At 37.3% G+C, this 14,024-nt stretch overlaps 1 protein-coding gene across 1 annotated transcript in view; it reads left to right on the top strand.

Moving 5' to 3' along the window:
• The window catches only part of COL21A1 (collagen type XXI alpha 1 chain), a 155,696-nt gene that overhangs the window by 67,588 nt on the left and 74,084 nt on the right, over positions 1-14,024 (top strand). Inside the window, 3 exon segments of the mRNA XM_033093680.1 lie at positions 591-599; positions 914-997; positions 7,907-7,969. Coding sequence (XP_032949571.1) covers positions 591-599; positions 914-997; positions 7,907-7,969 — 156 coding nt within the window.

The following is a 14,024-nucleotide window of genomic DNA, read 5'->3' as shown; positions in this document are numbered from 1 at the left end:
TACTTTTTGGTTTTTATGTCTCCTTCTTAACTGTCAACTGTGACTTCATGTGGCTTCCTTGCTTTTTGTACCTTCATTCCCACCTCTCATTTTCTGATCTAATTTGTTATTGTTTGGAAAGATTATTAAACTATCTAAAATTATGTGTTATTCAGTAAGAAATAGAATATTTACAGAGAAGCTCTCCTAAAGTAAAGTGAATAAAATTTAATGCATGCAGTTTATGACTTGGTTAGATGAGTTTGGCTTTTTTTCTCTGGCTCTTCAATGATTTCCAATAAGTTCAAGAGAGCATATAAATCCCATCTTGAGGTATTTTTGTTCCCGCCTGGCCGCTATATGAAGCAGCATTTTGGCATTTAAATTTTCTTCTTCCACTCTTCATCAGTTAATTTTCTTCCTTTATTCTACTATAAATGTAGTGATAACATATATAGATAAGCAGTTTTTTAGAATAGTTGCAAGCAAATGTTTTAGCTTTTGCTGGTTTTGATACTTTAGGCATCTCTAACCTGGGCAATGAAATATCTGTATAATTTAGAAATTTAAAAGCATGTTTTAAGACACATCTATTTTTGTTTTTCTTGCAGAATGGTGAGGTAGGCCTGGCTACTCTTATTCTTCTTAAGGTAACATTTACATTGTAGGACTGTTTAGCTTCCTTCCATCAACTGTAAGTATGTTAGACAAATATAACCCATTTTTATGTAGTTTGGATGTATTTAGTATTCATATTTTTTGTGATTAGGAATTTCTTATTATATTAGGCTAAGTAAAATTGGAAGGGAAATGTAAATTCTCTTTATCATTTCACACAAACATATGGACATATATACACACATACCCGTATGTACAGACACAGATGTGTGCATCTTTCCATGTTTGTTGTTTATTTCCATTTTTGTCGTTGTAGTGCCTCAATGGTCCCAGTGATGTAGGTTCAACTCCGGTTCCCTGTATTTGTCCTCCAGGAAAACCAGGACTACAAGGCCCCAAAGTGAGTAATACCTAACATGCTATTTTTGTTCAAACACACAAATAAGAGCTGAGCACATGCACAAAATTCCTCATCACCATTGACCATATCATGTCACTATTTCCACCTAATGCCTTAGAACAGTTTAAAACCTGAGTGTCTGTTATTTTTTAAAAAAGTGTATTCTAATCTGTATATGCCTTTAAACCTAAAACTGATACCCCTAGCCGACAGTATAAAGTGAGGGGGCACTATTAGTTAGTTTGCTTGTTTGTCTTTTGTGTTTATGTTTCCCCTCAGACACTCCTGCTAGGTCCCAAGAATGATTCTTACAACCTAGTAAAAAATGAAGAAAGGGAACTTATTAAGATATATTCTTTTTTTTTTTAACTAAAGTTTATTGGAGTGACAATGGTTAATAAAGATACACAGGTTTCAAGTGTACAATTCTGTAATACGTTGTCTATATACATTGTGTGTTCACCACCCAGAATCAGTTCTCCTTCCATCACCATATATTCGATCCTGTCTACCCTCATCCACAACTCCTTTTCCCCCTTACCCTTTGGTAATCGCTAAACTATCGTCTGTGTCTATGAGTTTTTGTTTCTTCATTTGTTTGTCTTGTTCCTTTGTTGCTTTCAGTTTTACATCCCACATATCAGTGAAATCATATGGTTCTAGACATTTTCTGTCTGACTTATTTAGCTTAGCATAATAATTTCAAGATCCATCCATGTTGTAGCAAATGGCACTATTTCATCTTTTCTTATGGCAGAATAGTATTCCATTTTGTATATATACCACATTTTCTTTATCCAATCATCTTTCGAAAGGCACTTTGGTTTCCATGTCTTGGCCACTGTAAATAAAGCTGCAATGAATATCAGAGCACATGTATCTTTATGAATACATGCTTTCAGATTTTTTGGGTAGATACCCAGGAGGAGGATTACTGGGTCATATGGTAATTCTACTCTTAATTTTTTGAGGAACCTCCACACTGCCTTCCATAGCGGCTGCACCAATCTGCATTCCCACCAACAGTGTATGTTCTAAATTCTTAAATGTCTAAATTTATCAAAACAATTTTCAGATAGAAAAATGAAGTGACAATTTTAAAATTGATTTTAATTTTTTCATTGAATGTCTAATTCTAAAAATTGAGACATACATATATTTATTTATTTCACTTAATCATGTAATGATTATTTTGAGGAAGTATGATTGGAGCCGTGATGTGCATACTATTTTATAACTGGTTCTTTTTTACATAACAAAATATTCTGAATATGTTCATATGCTATTAAATATGAATGAGTTTTTAAATAAGTTGATACTTATTGTGGCATCACTTAGACACAGCCTAAGATACTGAGAAGGTAAGTAGTTTGTTCGCTATAGATAAATCTTTTTCACTTAATATTATTTTGAAATCACCTAATAAAACTAATGTCTAACTTGAAAGCAAATAAGAATCTTAAGCCAAAAAGTGTTTTGTGTATTGATGATCTATTACTTGAGGTGACCATAATAATTTTTGTTAACTATGAATTCTTATTTTTATTTAGATTGAATTTTCTTAGTGTTTCAATCACCACAACTGAAAAATTTTAACTTTTGGACTGCTGATCTAAGATAATTTAATTCTTCCTATCTTTTGTACATGTTTCTCCCGTCCATTTTAATATGATAGTGTATGACATACTTCAAGCCTTCTTGTTAAAATCAAGAAAGAAATCAAATTTAAGATATAAAAGTATACATTCAATATTTCACTCAAAGTAAATCTTTTGACTTGGAATTTGTCTTCAGTATGTTATAATTTACTGTTGTAAACTATTTTTAGATTGTATTTAGGGAAGTTAATCCAAATGTTCTTTAAAGTAACTGCATATTATTTAGGGTGCCTTGACATAAATGAGAAATACCTATAAGATGGTCCAAGGAGAATATACCTTGTAAAACAAGCTTGGTGTGACCTACCAGCAGACTTCTTTTAAAAACATATTTATATAGTTTATAATATTGGAATACTATACACACAAAGACAATTTGATCTGAAAGAGATATCACGTGAAAAGCACAGTCCCATGATGCCTTACCTCTCCAAGCCCAGAGTGCTTTTCTGAATGTCAGTGAGGTTCAGGCCACCTCCAGTGTTTCTAACAGGCTGTCCACTTTTGACAACCATATACCGCTGATGTTTTCTGATTTTTCATTAGTGGCCCATTTGGCATCTTGTAGTAGCACCAATTTTTATTCACATATGTTTCTACAGCACATTTTTAACACAACCTTTGTCTTATCTGATTTCCAGTATTTGCAAGTTTTATATGTCCGTTATTTTCATTCTCTTTTCTTAGTCATACTGTAACCCCATTGCCACCTACAACTTTAAATGAAATTGCAGTTTTCCACCAGTCTTCATGTTGGCGTGCCTTCTTGATCTGCTTTCCATTTTCTTCAGAAAATCTGGCAGGAGGAGAGGAACACACACACACTCTTCCATCCTTTTAGGGCTCTTTCCCTCGGAGGTGGTTTCTTACCCACAGCAGGGACCTACATATGAAAAACAGAATCCCTAGCAACACTCTGCGTTGCATTTCCTTTAGAGAATTTTTGGCTTAGATAATTGATAGGGTTTTAATTAGATCAACAGAACTGGAACTAAAGCAGATGAAGCAATTTACTATAGGTCCAACTGAGACTTTTTGGCCATTTTTGTTAGATGCTCTCTGGAAAATTTTACAGCTGTCCATCAAACAGTTACCTGTCCAAACAAATCTAATCTTTTTATTAGCCAGAAATAGAGTTCTAGAAGTTGACAGTTCAGTCATGAGACTGAAACACAGGAGAAATTCCTGTGTGGACAGGTGGGTAGGTGCTTATTCTAAGATAAAGGAAGTCATCTGTTAAAAGTTCTCTAAATTACCCCCAAATATGACAACACTATTGAAAAACTGGGTCTAATTAACTAACTGTGGGATCACACACTTAGATTTATCATGCCGTTATAACTCTTCAATAAGCAAAGAAGAAAGAAAATATGTCCTTGGAAATTGAGTGCCTTGCAGAATATCTTATTCATTTTGTGTCCCTAATGTTCAACATAGAAGTGACTAAATTAATTAATCTATTGGAATCATTTTTATATACAAGCACTTTACAATGAAGGTTAATACAAACTAAATTCTCTTTTGTAATTCTGGTGTCTAGCGCAGTGTTTAATAGTAATTTTTTTATTTAATGGTTTATGAAATAATTGAAAAAATAAGATTCACCACTTTTCCCTATTAACCTATATAGAATGTATTGGTTCTGTAAGACAGATCCAGGCAATCTCCAATTTACAAACAACTCCGTTTTAAAAGACCTACACATGCAAATGGCAGCTTCCTCTACCACTTCAGTAGCCATAGCAATATTTATGAGTACGAACTCCCCATATTTGATCTAACCTTAAATGTTAGATCTATTAGTTCAGAAATGAAAAGAAAACATTTTTTTTTTCATTTTTAGGAAAGAACAATTTCTTAAGTTCTTTGCTATGAAATACTACTTTCTGTACAACTATATTCCTCTTGATGCCCTTTGTTTCACCCTAATAATTCTACTGCTTAGAGATTCATTTGGACTATTAAAGTATCCTCTGTCTAAAATACAAAAAGCCTTTGGAAAATGTCAGGGGCCACTGGGCATTTACATTTTTATGTTAATTTCCCCAGACTAAGTAGATTCCTTCTGGCCTAAGAGAGTCAGTGTTTGGGTTTTGAGGGAGGGAAGAAGTTGGCTTTGGAGAATGGAATAAGTCTTACTTAGGTCAGATACCCGTGTGAATTGGTTGCACGAAGATACAAAGATTTTGAGACTAGAGCTTGATAACATAGGATTTGGTCCTGCATGAAGAGTCCCAAAGACATTTATTTAGATGAACAACTTTAAATATTAGCTTGCGTTTGTAAGCAGGGCAGTTTTTTTTTACTTTAATTATTCATTTTTAACTATTCTCTACTTGAGAGTCCATATTCAAAGATAGTTTAGTCCATGATATTTTCACGTCTGTCAACAACTCAAAAATCCTATGGCACAAATTCAGTTCAACATAAGTAAGTATTGCCTTTCAGCTGAATACATATTTTTTGAAATTCAAAATGTGCAGTGTTTCAACTAAATTGGAAGAAATGGGCTGGGAATTTAGTCACAGTTGTACAATAATATATCATATGTCTAATTTAATGTATTTGGAAATTTTTTTCATGTTACATTTGCTAGCAGTCCCCAGGTCTGGTTCTGATCAGTGTATGCATTTTAATATGGGCAGGGATAGAAGTGTTTAGAAACATGGACTCTGGAGCTGAATTGGCTGAGTGCGAGTACTAGCTTCCCTATTGCTATGTGACCTTGAGCAAGTTACCTAACCTTGCTGGGCCACAATTTTCCTATATATAAAATAAGAATAATAAAATTACCTGCTTTGTGGGATTATTATGAAGATTAAGAAATTTGTTATATGTAGATCTCTTAAAGCAGTGTCTAGCATACAGTAAACAATAAAGGTTGGGTGTCAGCTTTTATTACAGTAATAAAATTCAATTTTTATTCTTGGCCTTCTTTCCAAAATTAGTTAGCGTTTTACTTTATTTTTCCAGTTGTATGGAAACAACAAACCTACCTGAGTTTTTGCAAATAAATCAGTAGAGCAATAGTCAAAATAACTAGCAAAATGTACCAGCAATAACAAAACCTGCAAAAGAGATTATTTTCCCTTGTGAAGCTTTTGACCAGAGTTATAGTCACCATGCAGTCCCATTGGACTTATCTTGTGGGTGATTTTATTTTCCCTTGGAAACTTGGTTTTCATTCATTTAGAATGTTAACTATGTTTTGTACTTTTATGAAGCATAAAAACGCAAATCCCATTTCTTCTTCTTGTGCCAAGGTTTTATTTCAACCTCATCAGAGTAGAGTCAGATCCTTTTGGATGTTCTAGATTTTGCTAATAATTAATATTCTGCAGGTAAAGGGGTTGTTAACAAATTTGATCTGAAATAAGTCAATCAGCAAATAGTTGTTGAATCTCTACTTGATATACAGCATTGTCAAGGAAAAAAGTAGAGAATATAGACCATGTTTTCAAGGAGTCTTAATCCAAATGATAAGTGAAGACTAATCAAGGAAAAACTTTGAGAAAACTCTAGTTATGAATAAGTGATCAGTGATAGAGGAGCTGCTATAGCATTTCAATAGAAAAAGTTATCAGAAGAAAATGGAGTAACGAGGAAGGGGCAGTGATAGAAAATTTTGTCGTATTTACTCTTACATGTAAAAGGAAGAAAATCTTCTTCCCAGAAGGAAAAAGAAATCATGGAATTTGTTGAAAGGCAGTGAATCCAATCTGAACATGGATAAAAAAGGATGGCAGGAAGGCCAGAGATTAACATGGATCTTCTCAAAATAAGAAGAGAAAAATTCTAACCTAGGATGTTGCTCCCTCATACCCAGCTAACACTGGAAGTCCTTGGATCAGAATTACAAATCATATCTCTTTAGCAAGACATTAAATGTTTCAGCATTATATTTCTTCCTGGATTTACAACTATTGTTTCTCTGTCTCTTTAAAAAAAGGTATTAGCCCTTTTCTCAGCCTTTCCTATGCAAACCTCTTAGGCAGCTCCTAAGTGAAAAGCCCCTCCCTTCTTCATTGGCTCCTTAACAGAGTTCGCATAGTTCTTTCCATTTTTCCTGTGAAGATTCTGGAACAAATCTCTCTAGCCAGTAGCCCAAAGTAGTATTTCAGACCAGAAAATTTGATGCTGTGAAAGTACTCTTGCATTGGTGTTTAGTTAACATATAATGACTGGGGTTCTGTGTGAATGATTTCTTGATGAAAGTAGTGAAGAATTATTGAGTTGAAATCAGTTGCCTCTATGCAGGAATTTAGTGATGCTGATGGCTGAGACTTGTTTTTCTGCAAGATGCCATGTGTGGATCTTGTGGACCTAGCAGTAGAAGAATATGCTCTTATTTTTGAAGTATTTCTTGTAATTAAATTATAAAACCAAAACAAAAAACAAAAAAAATACCCATAAAAACCAAAAAAAAAAAAAATGTTGCTTTCATTGCTTTTTTTCAAGGGTGGTGACCATCTGAAAAGTCAGTACTGGCCTTTGGGCCACATACTAGAGTTCCATGTGTGCTGGGCTCATTGCCATATTGTATGGAATAATGTTCTTTGAAGATCTCACGTTTGTGAAGGCAAAGGTCATTTCATTTTTTAGGTATTACTTGTGCTCAAGGACTATGAGCGTTGGGCAGAGTTGTTTGACTTGGGCCTCCCTCTCATGAAAAAAATCAAAATTTTAGAATTTTAGCATAGTAAAATGAGATAACTATAGATAAAGAGACACACTGACAGGATTGAAAGAAATGAATGTTCTGTACCTTTTAGCTTGAGTCCCATAAGATCACATAGCTTATGTACTGTTTTTTTAATAAATAATTATGAATCGAAATATAGGTTATTGATGTCTGTAGTATGACATTTAGAACAGAATTAAGTCTGTAGACTTATGAGTGAAATATTACTATCACTGAAACTATATTTGCTGACACTTCACAGTTATTTTCAGAATTCTAAACATGTATCCTGCTATAAATCTTGATAGTTTACATCAGTGAAATGTACTTTACCTGTTATACCTGCTCACAGAAATAAATCACTGAAAGTTTTACATAATAAAAAGCCTCTGTTTGTTAAGGTATGCATTTAAAATATGGCATCATTTTTCTAACCCTACTTTAGGAGTTTTGGTTATTTGTTTTTAATATGTAAAAAGCAGTAAATAATAGAATTGACTTTGAATCTTGAAGGGCTCTGACTACACCAATGTGGTTGGTTTTGTACTGAGAAGTGTTTTTCCTTTCTAGGGTGACTCTGGACAGCCTGGAAATCCCGGCTACCCCGGACAGCCTGGTCAAGATGGTAAGCCTGTGAGTACTGAAAGCTTAGTCATCTCCAGTACTGGGATTATAGTGTCAAAGTTAAAATTGCACTGGGCAACGTTAAACAGGCAAAGAAGACTTTACTCGAGATTATTGTAATAGGGGAGAGAGATTGAACTCCACTCAGCTGAAACAAAGGGAGGGAGGCTCCTTGAGTGCTGAGGTGAGCGAGTGGAAAAGTACTGGAGGACTTCAGCGGGGAAGGGGAAGTTGATCAGTGGGATGGAGCAAATTGAGTTATCCTGAGTTTGGCAGATGTTTTGCTCTGTGATTAGGCCATCTGTGTTTGCTGATTGGCATCCATCAGAGTTAGGGCTCTACCCTACCACAGAGACTGGGAGATCTGGGTTCTTATCTTGCTTGATCATTACATTTCAGAGATGCTTCCCAGATCCTTGAGAAAGACATTGCTTGCTAATTGTGAAGCTATTAAGAAGCTTTTTAAAAAGATGTACGACTCAAAGAGGTGGAGAAAGAATTTACAGTTACAAATTTTCCAAAGTAAATGCTCTGAGAAAAGCGATGTCATGGGCCTCAGGTCAGGAAGAAGTCTGTCTAAAGTTTATTCAAGCTGAGGGGAACAGTAAGGAAATTTGGTCAATAGAATCAGGATCTAGTTAGTCACTTTTTAGACATATGAGTTCAAAACTGCATCCATCTTTCTGCAGACATTTAAAAAATTGTCCAGTGAATTCTCAGTAACAAATAGCCATTTTTAGAAATCTTTTATATATTTCCGTTCACACCTATAGAAGCTTTCAAGTGTTGACCTAAATAAAGAAGTGAACTGTGTCAAGCTCAAAATTGTCAAAAAAGATGAGTTTATTTGGGAATAGCATTTCAGGTTATGCAAACTATACCAAGTACAGGTGAATCCGTTGTGTGTTTGGTGTAGGCTGCATTTGTGAAGTGTGAACGTAGAGGGAAGGGTTCAATTAGAGTCTGTTAAAATCATGAACAGAGACCAGCTTTGACAATTCCCCAGAGCAGACAAAACCAGTGCAGTCACACAAACAAAGCTCAGTTCAGCCCATATTTTGTTCGTGCCTCTGGAAAACATGAACAAAACTTCCCAAGGTTGATAGGAAGCAACTGATGACCAATTCCCTGTCATTTCAGAAAGTTCCAACATTATCCGTTTTCTGTAAATCAGTCATTTATGGGAATTCAGTTTCTCAATCTTTTTTGTTTTTCTGAGGGCACGTGTATGAGATTTTTCATTTTATATCCTCCAGTTCCATTTTAGATTGAAATTCTTTCACACAAGTTAAAAATATTTTTGAAGGTGATGTTATTTTCCTAAGAATATATTGCACTAGTGTACACTTATAATCTGCCAGTAAAATAATATCCCCTAAGGTTCATGAGAACTTTAGGGACATTTATGAATTAAATAAATGTAAAGCAAATCCACTTTAAAACATTCAAGGCAAATATTTATAGGTAAGTTACTGTCAGAATGTTTATAACAGTAAATAAACATTAGGAATTAGCTTTTTTTTCTCCTTAAGATTTTATGGGGGAAGGGGAACAGGACTTTTTATTGGGGAACAGTGTGTACTTCCAGGACTTTTTTCCAAGTCAAGTTGTTGTCCTTTCAGTATTAGTTGTGGAGGGCGCAGCTCAGCTCCAGGTCCAGTTGCCATTGCTAGTTGCAGGGGGCGGAGCCCACCATCCCTTGTGGGAGTCGAGGAATCGAACTGGCAACCTTGTGATTGAGAGGACGCGCTCCAACCAACTGAGCCATCTGGGAGCTCAGCAGCAGCTCAGCTAAAGGTGCCGTGTTCAATCTTAGTTGCAGGGGGCGGAGCCCACCATCCCTTGTGGGACTCAAGGAATCGAACTGGCAGCCTTGTGGTTGAGAGCCCACTAGCCCATATGGGAATCGAACTGGCAGCCTTCGGAGTTAGGAGCATGGAGCTCTAACCGCCTGAACCACCGGGCCCGCCTGTATTAGCTTTGATGTTAATTGTCACCACAAAAAGTATTTCCTAAGAGACTTTCTTTAACATGAGACACAACTCTTGCCGTGAAGGATAGGAAGGTTTGTGAGCCAATAATGTTCAGGCAGTTAAAGGACTGCAGGCCTAATGTTAAATCATCGACATCCCACTAGGATAGAGCTTGTCATGTCCCGGAGAGAGGTTTGCTGACAAATTTAATACAAAAAAAAAATACAACCAGTTTTTTAAGAATAGTCATGTTCTGGGGCTATTTACACCAGTGTTGCATAGGAAAGGAGTTAATTATACAGGTGAGCCCCTCTAGAGAGAGATTGTCAAAGAAGGGATTCTGAAGAAGTAACAAAATGGTGGCCAGCCGGCGCTGCAGAAACTGAAGAACTGCTGGGCGATTGTAGTGCAGGGGAGTCACACCACTATACTCTCGCTGGCGGCTGGGTTGGAGACACAGGAACCAGGAGCCACACAATTCTCAACCCTCACTGTGCCGCTTGCAGGCTCAGCCACCATCTTCTTGCTAGCCCCCCATTTTTCTGCTAGCGTAGCCATGGCAGTTATATTAGTGGCCAATGGCTCACTGGTTACAGCTGATGGCCAACTAGCCACAGCTGCTGGCCATTTGATCACAGTCGATGGCCATTTACTACCTGAGCCAGCACCTTTCTATGTGAGGCTGAGAGCCTGGAAACTGCTTTTTGGGGCTCTGTCCCCACAGTGATTGGCACAGTGATGCTCAAATGATCCACTGGGATTCATTCTAAATGTGATGTCAATCTATGTGGGGGTTTTGAGGAGGAAAGTGACTTGACCTGCCTTACTTTTTAGAATATCGTGTGGGGAGTAGACTATATGGGGCAAGACTGGAAGCAGGGGACCAGGTAGGAGGTTATTTCAAGATTCTCAGTGAGAAGTAAGAGAAGCTTGGTGGAGGGTGATGTGGCAGAAAGGAAGAGAAGTGATCAGATTCTGGATTATTTTTTAATGTTAAATTAGATGTGGAGCATGAGAAAAAGAGTCAAGGAAGACTTAGAGGATCTTAGTTTGAGTAACTGGGTGAATTGTGGTGTCATTTACTGAGCTGGGCAATGCTGGGGAAGATGTAGGTTTTATGGAGGAAATCAAGAATGCATTTTTGGGCATGCTAAAGGTGCCTCCTGGAATATTAGATATAGGAATCTTGTGTTCAGGGATATGTTTGAGAATGAAAATACACAACTGGGACACTGTAGCATGTAGATGTATCTAAAGCCACCAGAGTGGATGGGTCATTTAGGGAGTAAGTACAGATAACCAGAGGAGAGAAGGTGGCAGTGGACTGAGCTTAGTTAGGGCTCTGTTACAGAGAAAAAAGGGGAGGATACAGCCAAGGAAATGAGAAAGAATAATCAGTGAAGTAGGAGAAAAATCAGGAGGGTTTGTCATCCCAGAAGCCAAGTGAAGAAAGCATTTCAAGAAGGGATTGATCAGTTGTGTAATTGTCACTAAGAAGTTGAGAAAAACGAGAACCATGCCTAGACCAGTGGATTTGCTATATAGAAGAATTGAAGACCTTGATAAATGAGGTTTCAGGGAGGGTGAGTACAAAAGCTGGATGGAAATGGGTTCAAGAGAGAGCTGAAGATAAAATGGTGGCAGTGAATGTAGGTGCTTCTGAGGGATGTAACAAGGGGCAGAGAAATAGAGCAATAGCATGGGGAGGATGTGAGATAAAAGAAGGTCTTAAAAAAGATGGGAGATGTCATAGCATTTTCTATGATGGATCAAATGAGGCAGAAAGGGAAAAATTGATGATTTGGAAGACGGGGGATATTTTCAGGAAGAAAATCTTTAGGTAGGTAGGAGAGCATTGGATCTAATTGCGAGAGGAGAGTTTGGCCTGGGTAACAATGTGGGCAGTTAATCCTTTATGGGATAGAGGGCCAAGCCAGTAAGTACAGAAATAGCGAGGGAGTGTATTTGTGGGAATGGGATGAGGAAGTTTTCATCAGGCTGCTTCTGTTTGAATTGAATGAAATGAATAGATTCCAAACCTAATATCTATTTTGCCCTTATCCTTAACTCCCGTTCCCTGCCACCATTTGCCTTGTAGATGTCTGTCCCTTTCTCACTTAATTGTCATGCGGATTTGTCTCCCCCCCCCCCCCCCCCCCCCCCCCCCCCGCAACTCCCAGTTCCATGGAGGAGACTGCTTGTGGTCCTGTGTGAGTTCTGACCTGATCTCACTGGGTGAGATGCGCTTTCTAAATGCAAGCCCTTCTTTGCCTGGAGACCCTTTCCCTGGTTCAGACTCTTTCTGTTACTCGTAGCTGCCATGCTGTCCCAACTCCAAAGCAGATACACTTCACGTGATGAAGTGTCGTCTGCTGACACCTCATAATGACACAGAGCTCCCCTGATTACACTGCTAAATGAGTTAGTCTTTTGTTTCTTCAGTGGTGAAAACTCCTGGGCAATATTAGGAGGTGAGTGGTGAGGAGGCGTTTCACGGGCTAGCAGCTCTAGTTTGCTTCACCTTTTTTTTTTCTTAATATCTTGCCATGAAGTACTGGAAATTCGTTACAATTAGCCTGATACAATAATCATGGGCATTACTCTATGACTCTTATTTAAGTTATAATAGACTTAGTGTCTCATCTCATTCAGTATGTGGATATATGTGTTTTGTGTACGTGTATATGATTTTATGTATATTGATTTAGCTATGTAGTATTTAATGGTAGATAATAGTAGATGTTAGATAGTATTAGATGATATCTGATGTTAAAGAAAGAACAAGCCAACTGTGGTAGATAGAATAATGTTAACATTCTAATCGTAAAGACCTGAGAATATGTTACCGTAAATGGCAAAAGGGACTTTGCATGTATGATTAAGGATTTTGAGATGCAGGAATGATCCTGGTTCATCTGGGTTGCCCAGGCTAGTCACAAGGGGCCTTATAAGTGGGAGCCATGAGTATCAGAGTCAGGAGATGTGCCAATGGAAGCAGAGATCAGAGTGAAGCAGCCTCTAGAAGCTGGAAAAAGGAAGGAACAGGTTCTCCTCTAAAACCTTTAGAAGGAATGCAGCCCCTGACACCATGAATTTAGCGCCGTAAGACCCATTTTGGACAACTGTAATTTTGTATTGTTTTAAGCCACGATGTTTGGGATAATTTGCTACAACAGCAATAGAGAACTGATGATACACTAACCCAAATCTTATCCAAAGGTAAGACTTTTTTCTTAAATGTCCCCTTTTCCCCCTGTTTCTTTTTTCTGTGAAGGAGCTATGAGATTGGGTGGCCAGGCAAGAAGAGAAAGGGAGCCTGGGAGCCAGAACAGCTGAGGGTCATTAGTACATCTCTAGGGCCTGCACACAGCAGGAGTTGGAAGGTGTGGGTGGAGCCTCTGGCTGGCAATTGAAGCCATCTGGACCAAGGAAACTTGGATGGAACAATTCGAGGGGAATTCTGCTTTGTTTGGATTTAGTTCTGTGCAACCCCCCTCAATAAGCAATTTGAGTCTCTTTCTCATTATAACCAGGCCAAGTCAACCAAAGCTTAAAATAGGAAATTATTCTACTCTGGAGGAATACTAATTTTCATAAGGAAAATGCTTTCAACCAAAATTAAAGAGCTATTTTCAAATCCTTCCACTCCTTTCTCATTTCTCTTATATAAGAGAAATGACTTCTATCAGCACAATATCTGAGCATATTACTGTGTTATCATTATAAAAAGAGAGGCAGGGGAAATCTTTATATGTCCTGCTAGGCAATTCAGAGTAGTAAACTATTAAAAACACGGTACTGAGTTTTTTAAGAGAAGGCCATATGTGGAAACATATAATAGGACTGTTTTATGATTTTGTAGAAGTTTTTTACAGTGTCCCTTTTTGTTTGTTTTCAGTCATTATTAATTACTCTACATGAAGTAAAGTACTTTACTGAAACCAAAGCCTTAGCGGGTTGTTACTTATTGTTTTGCCCTCTGCTTTGCTTTTAAAAGTTGCTTTGCTTCCAACGGTCTCAGTTTCTTAATCTATAAAATGAGAAGATGGTGCCAGATGAGGCCCAGGTTCTCTCCAATACTGATTTTTTAA

Source organism: Rhinolophus ferrumequinum, chromosome 3, assembly GCF_004115265.2.
Source record: "Rhinolophus ferrumequinum isolate MPI-CBG mRhiFer1 chromosome 3, mRhiFer1_v1.p, whole genome shotgun sequence".
NCBI lineage: Eukaryota > Metazoa > Chordata > Mammalia > Chiroptera > Rhinolophidae > Rhinolophus > Rhinolophus ferrumequinum.
This window is presented reverse-complemented; position numbering and strand designations above follow the sequence as displayed.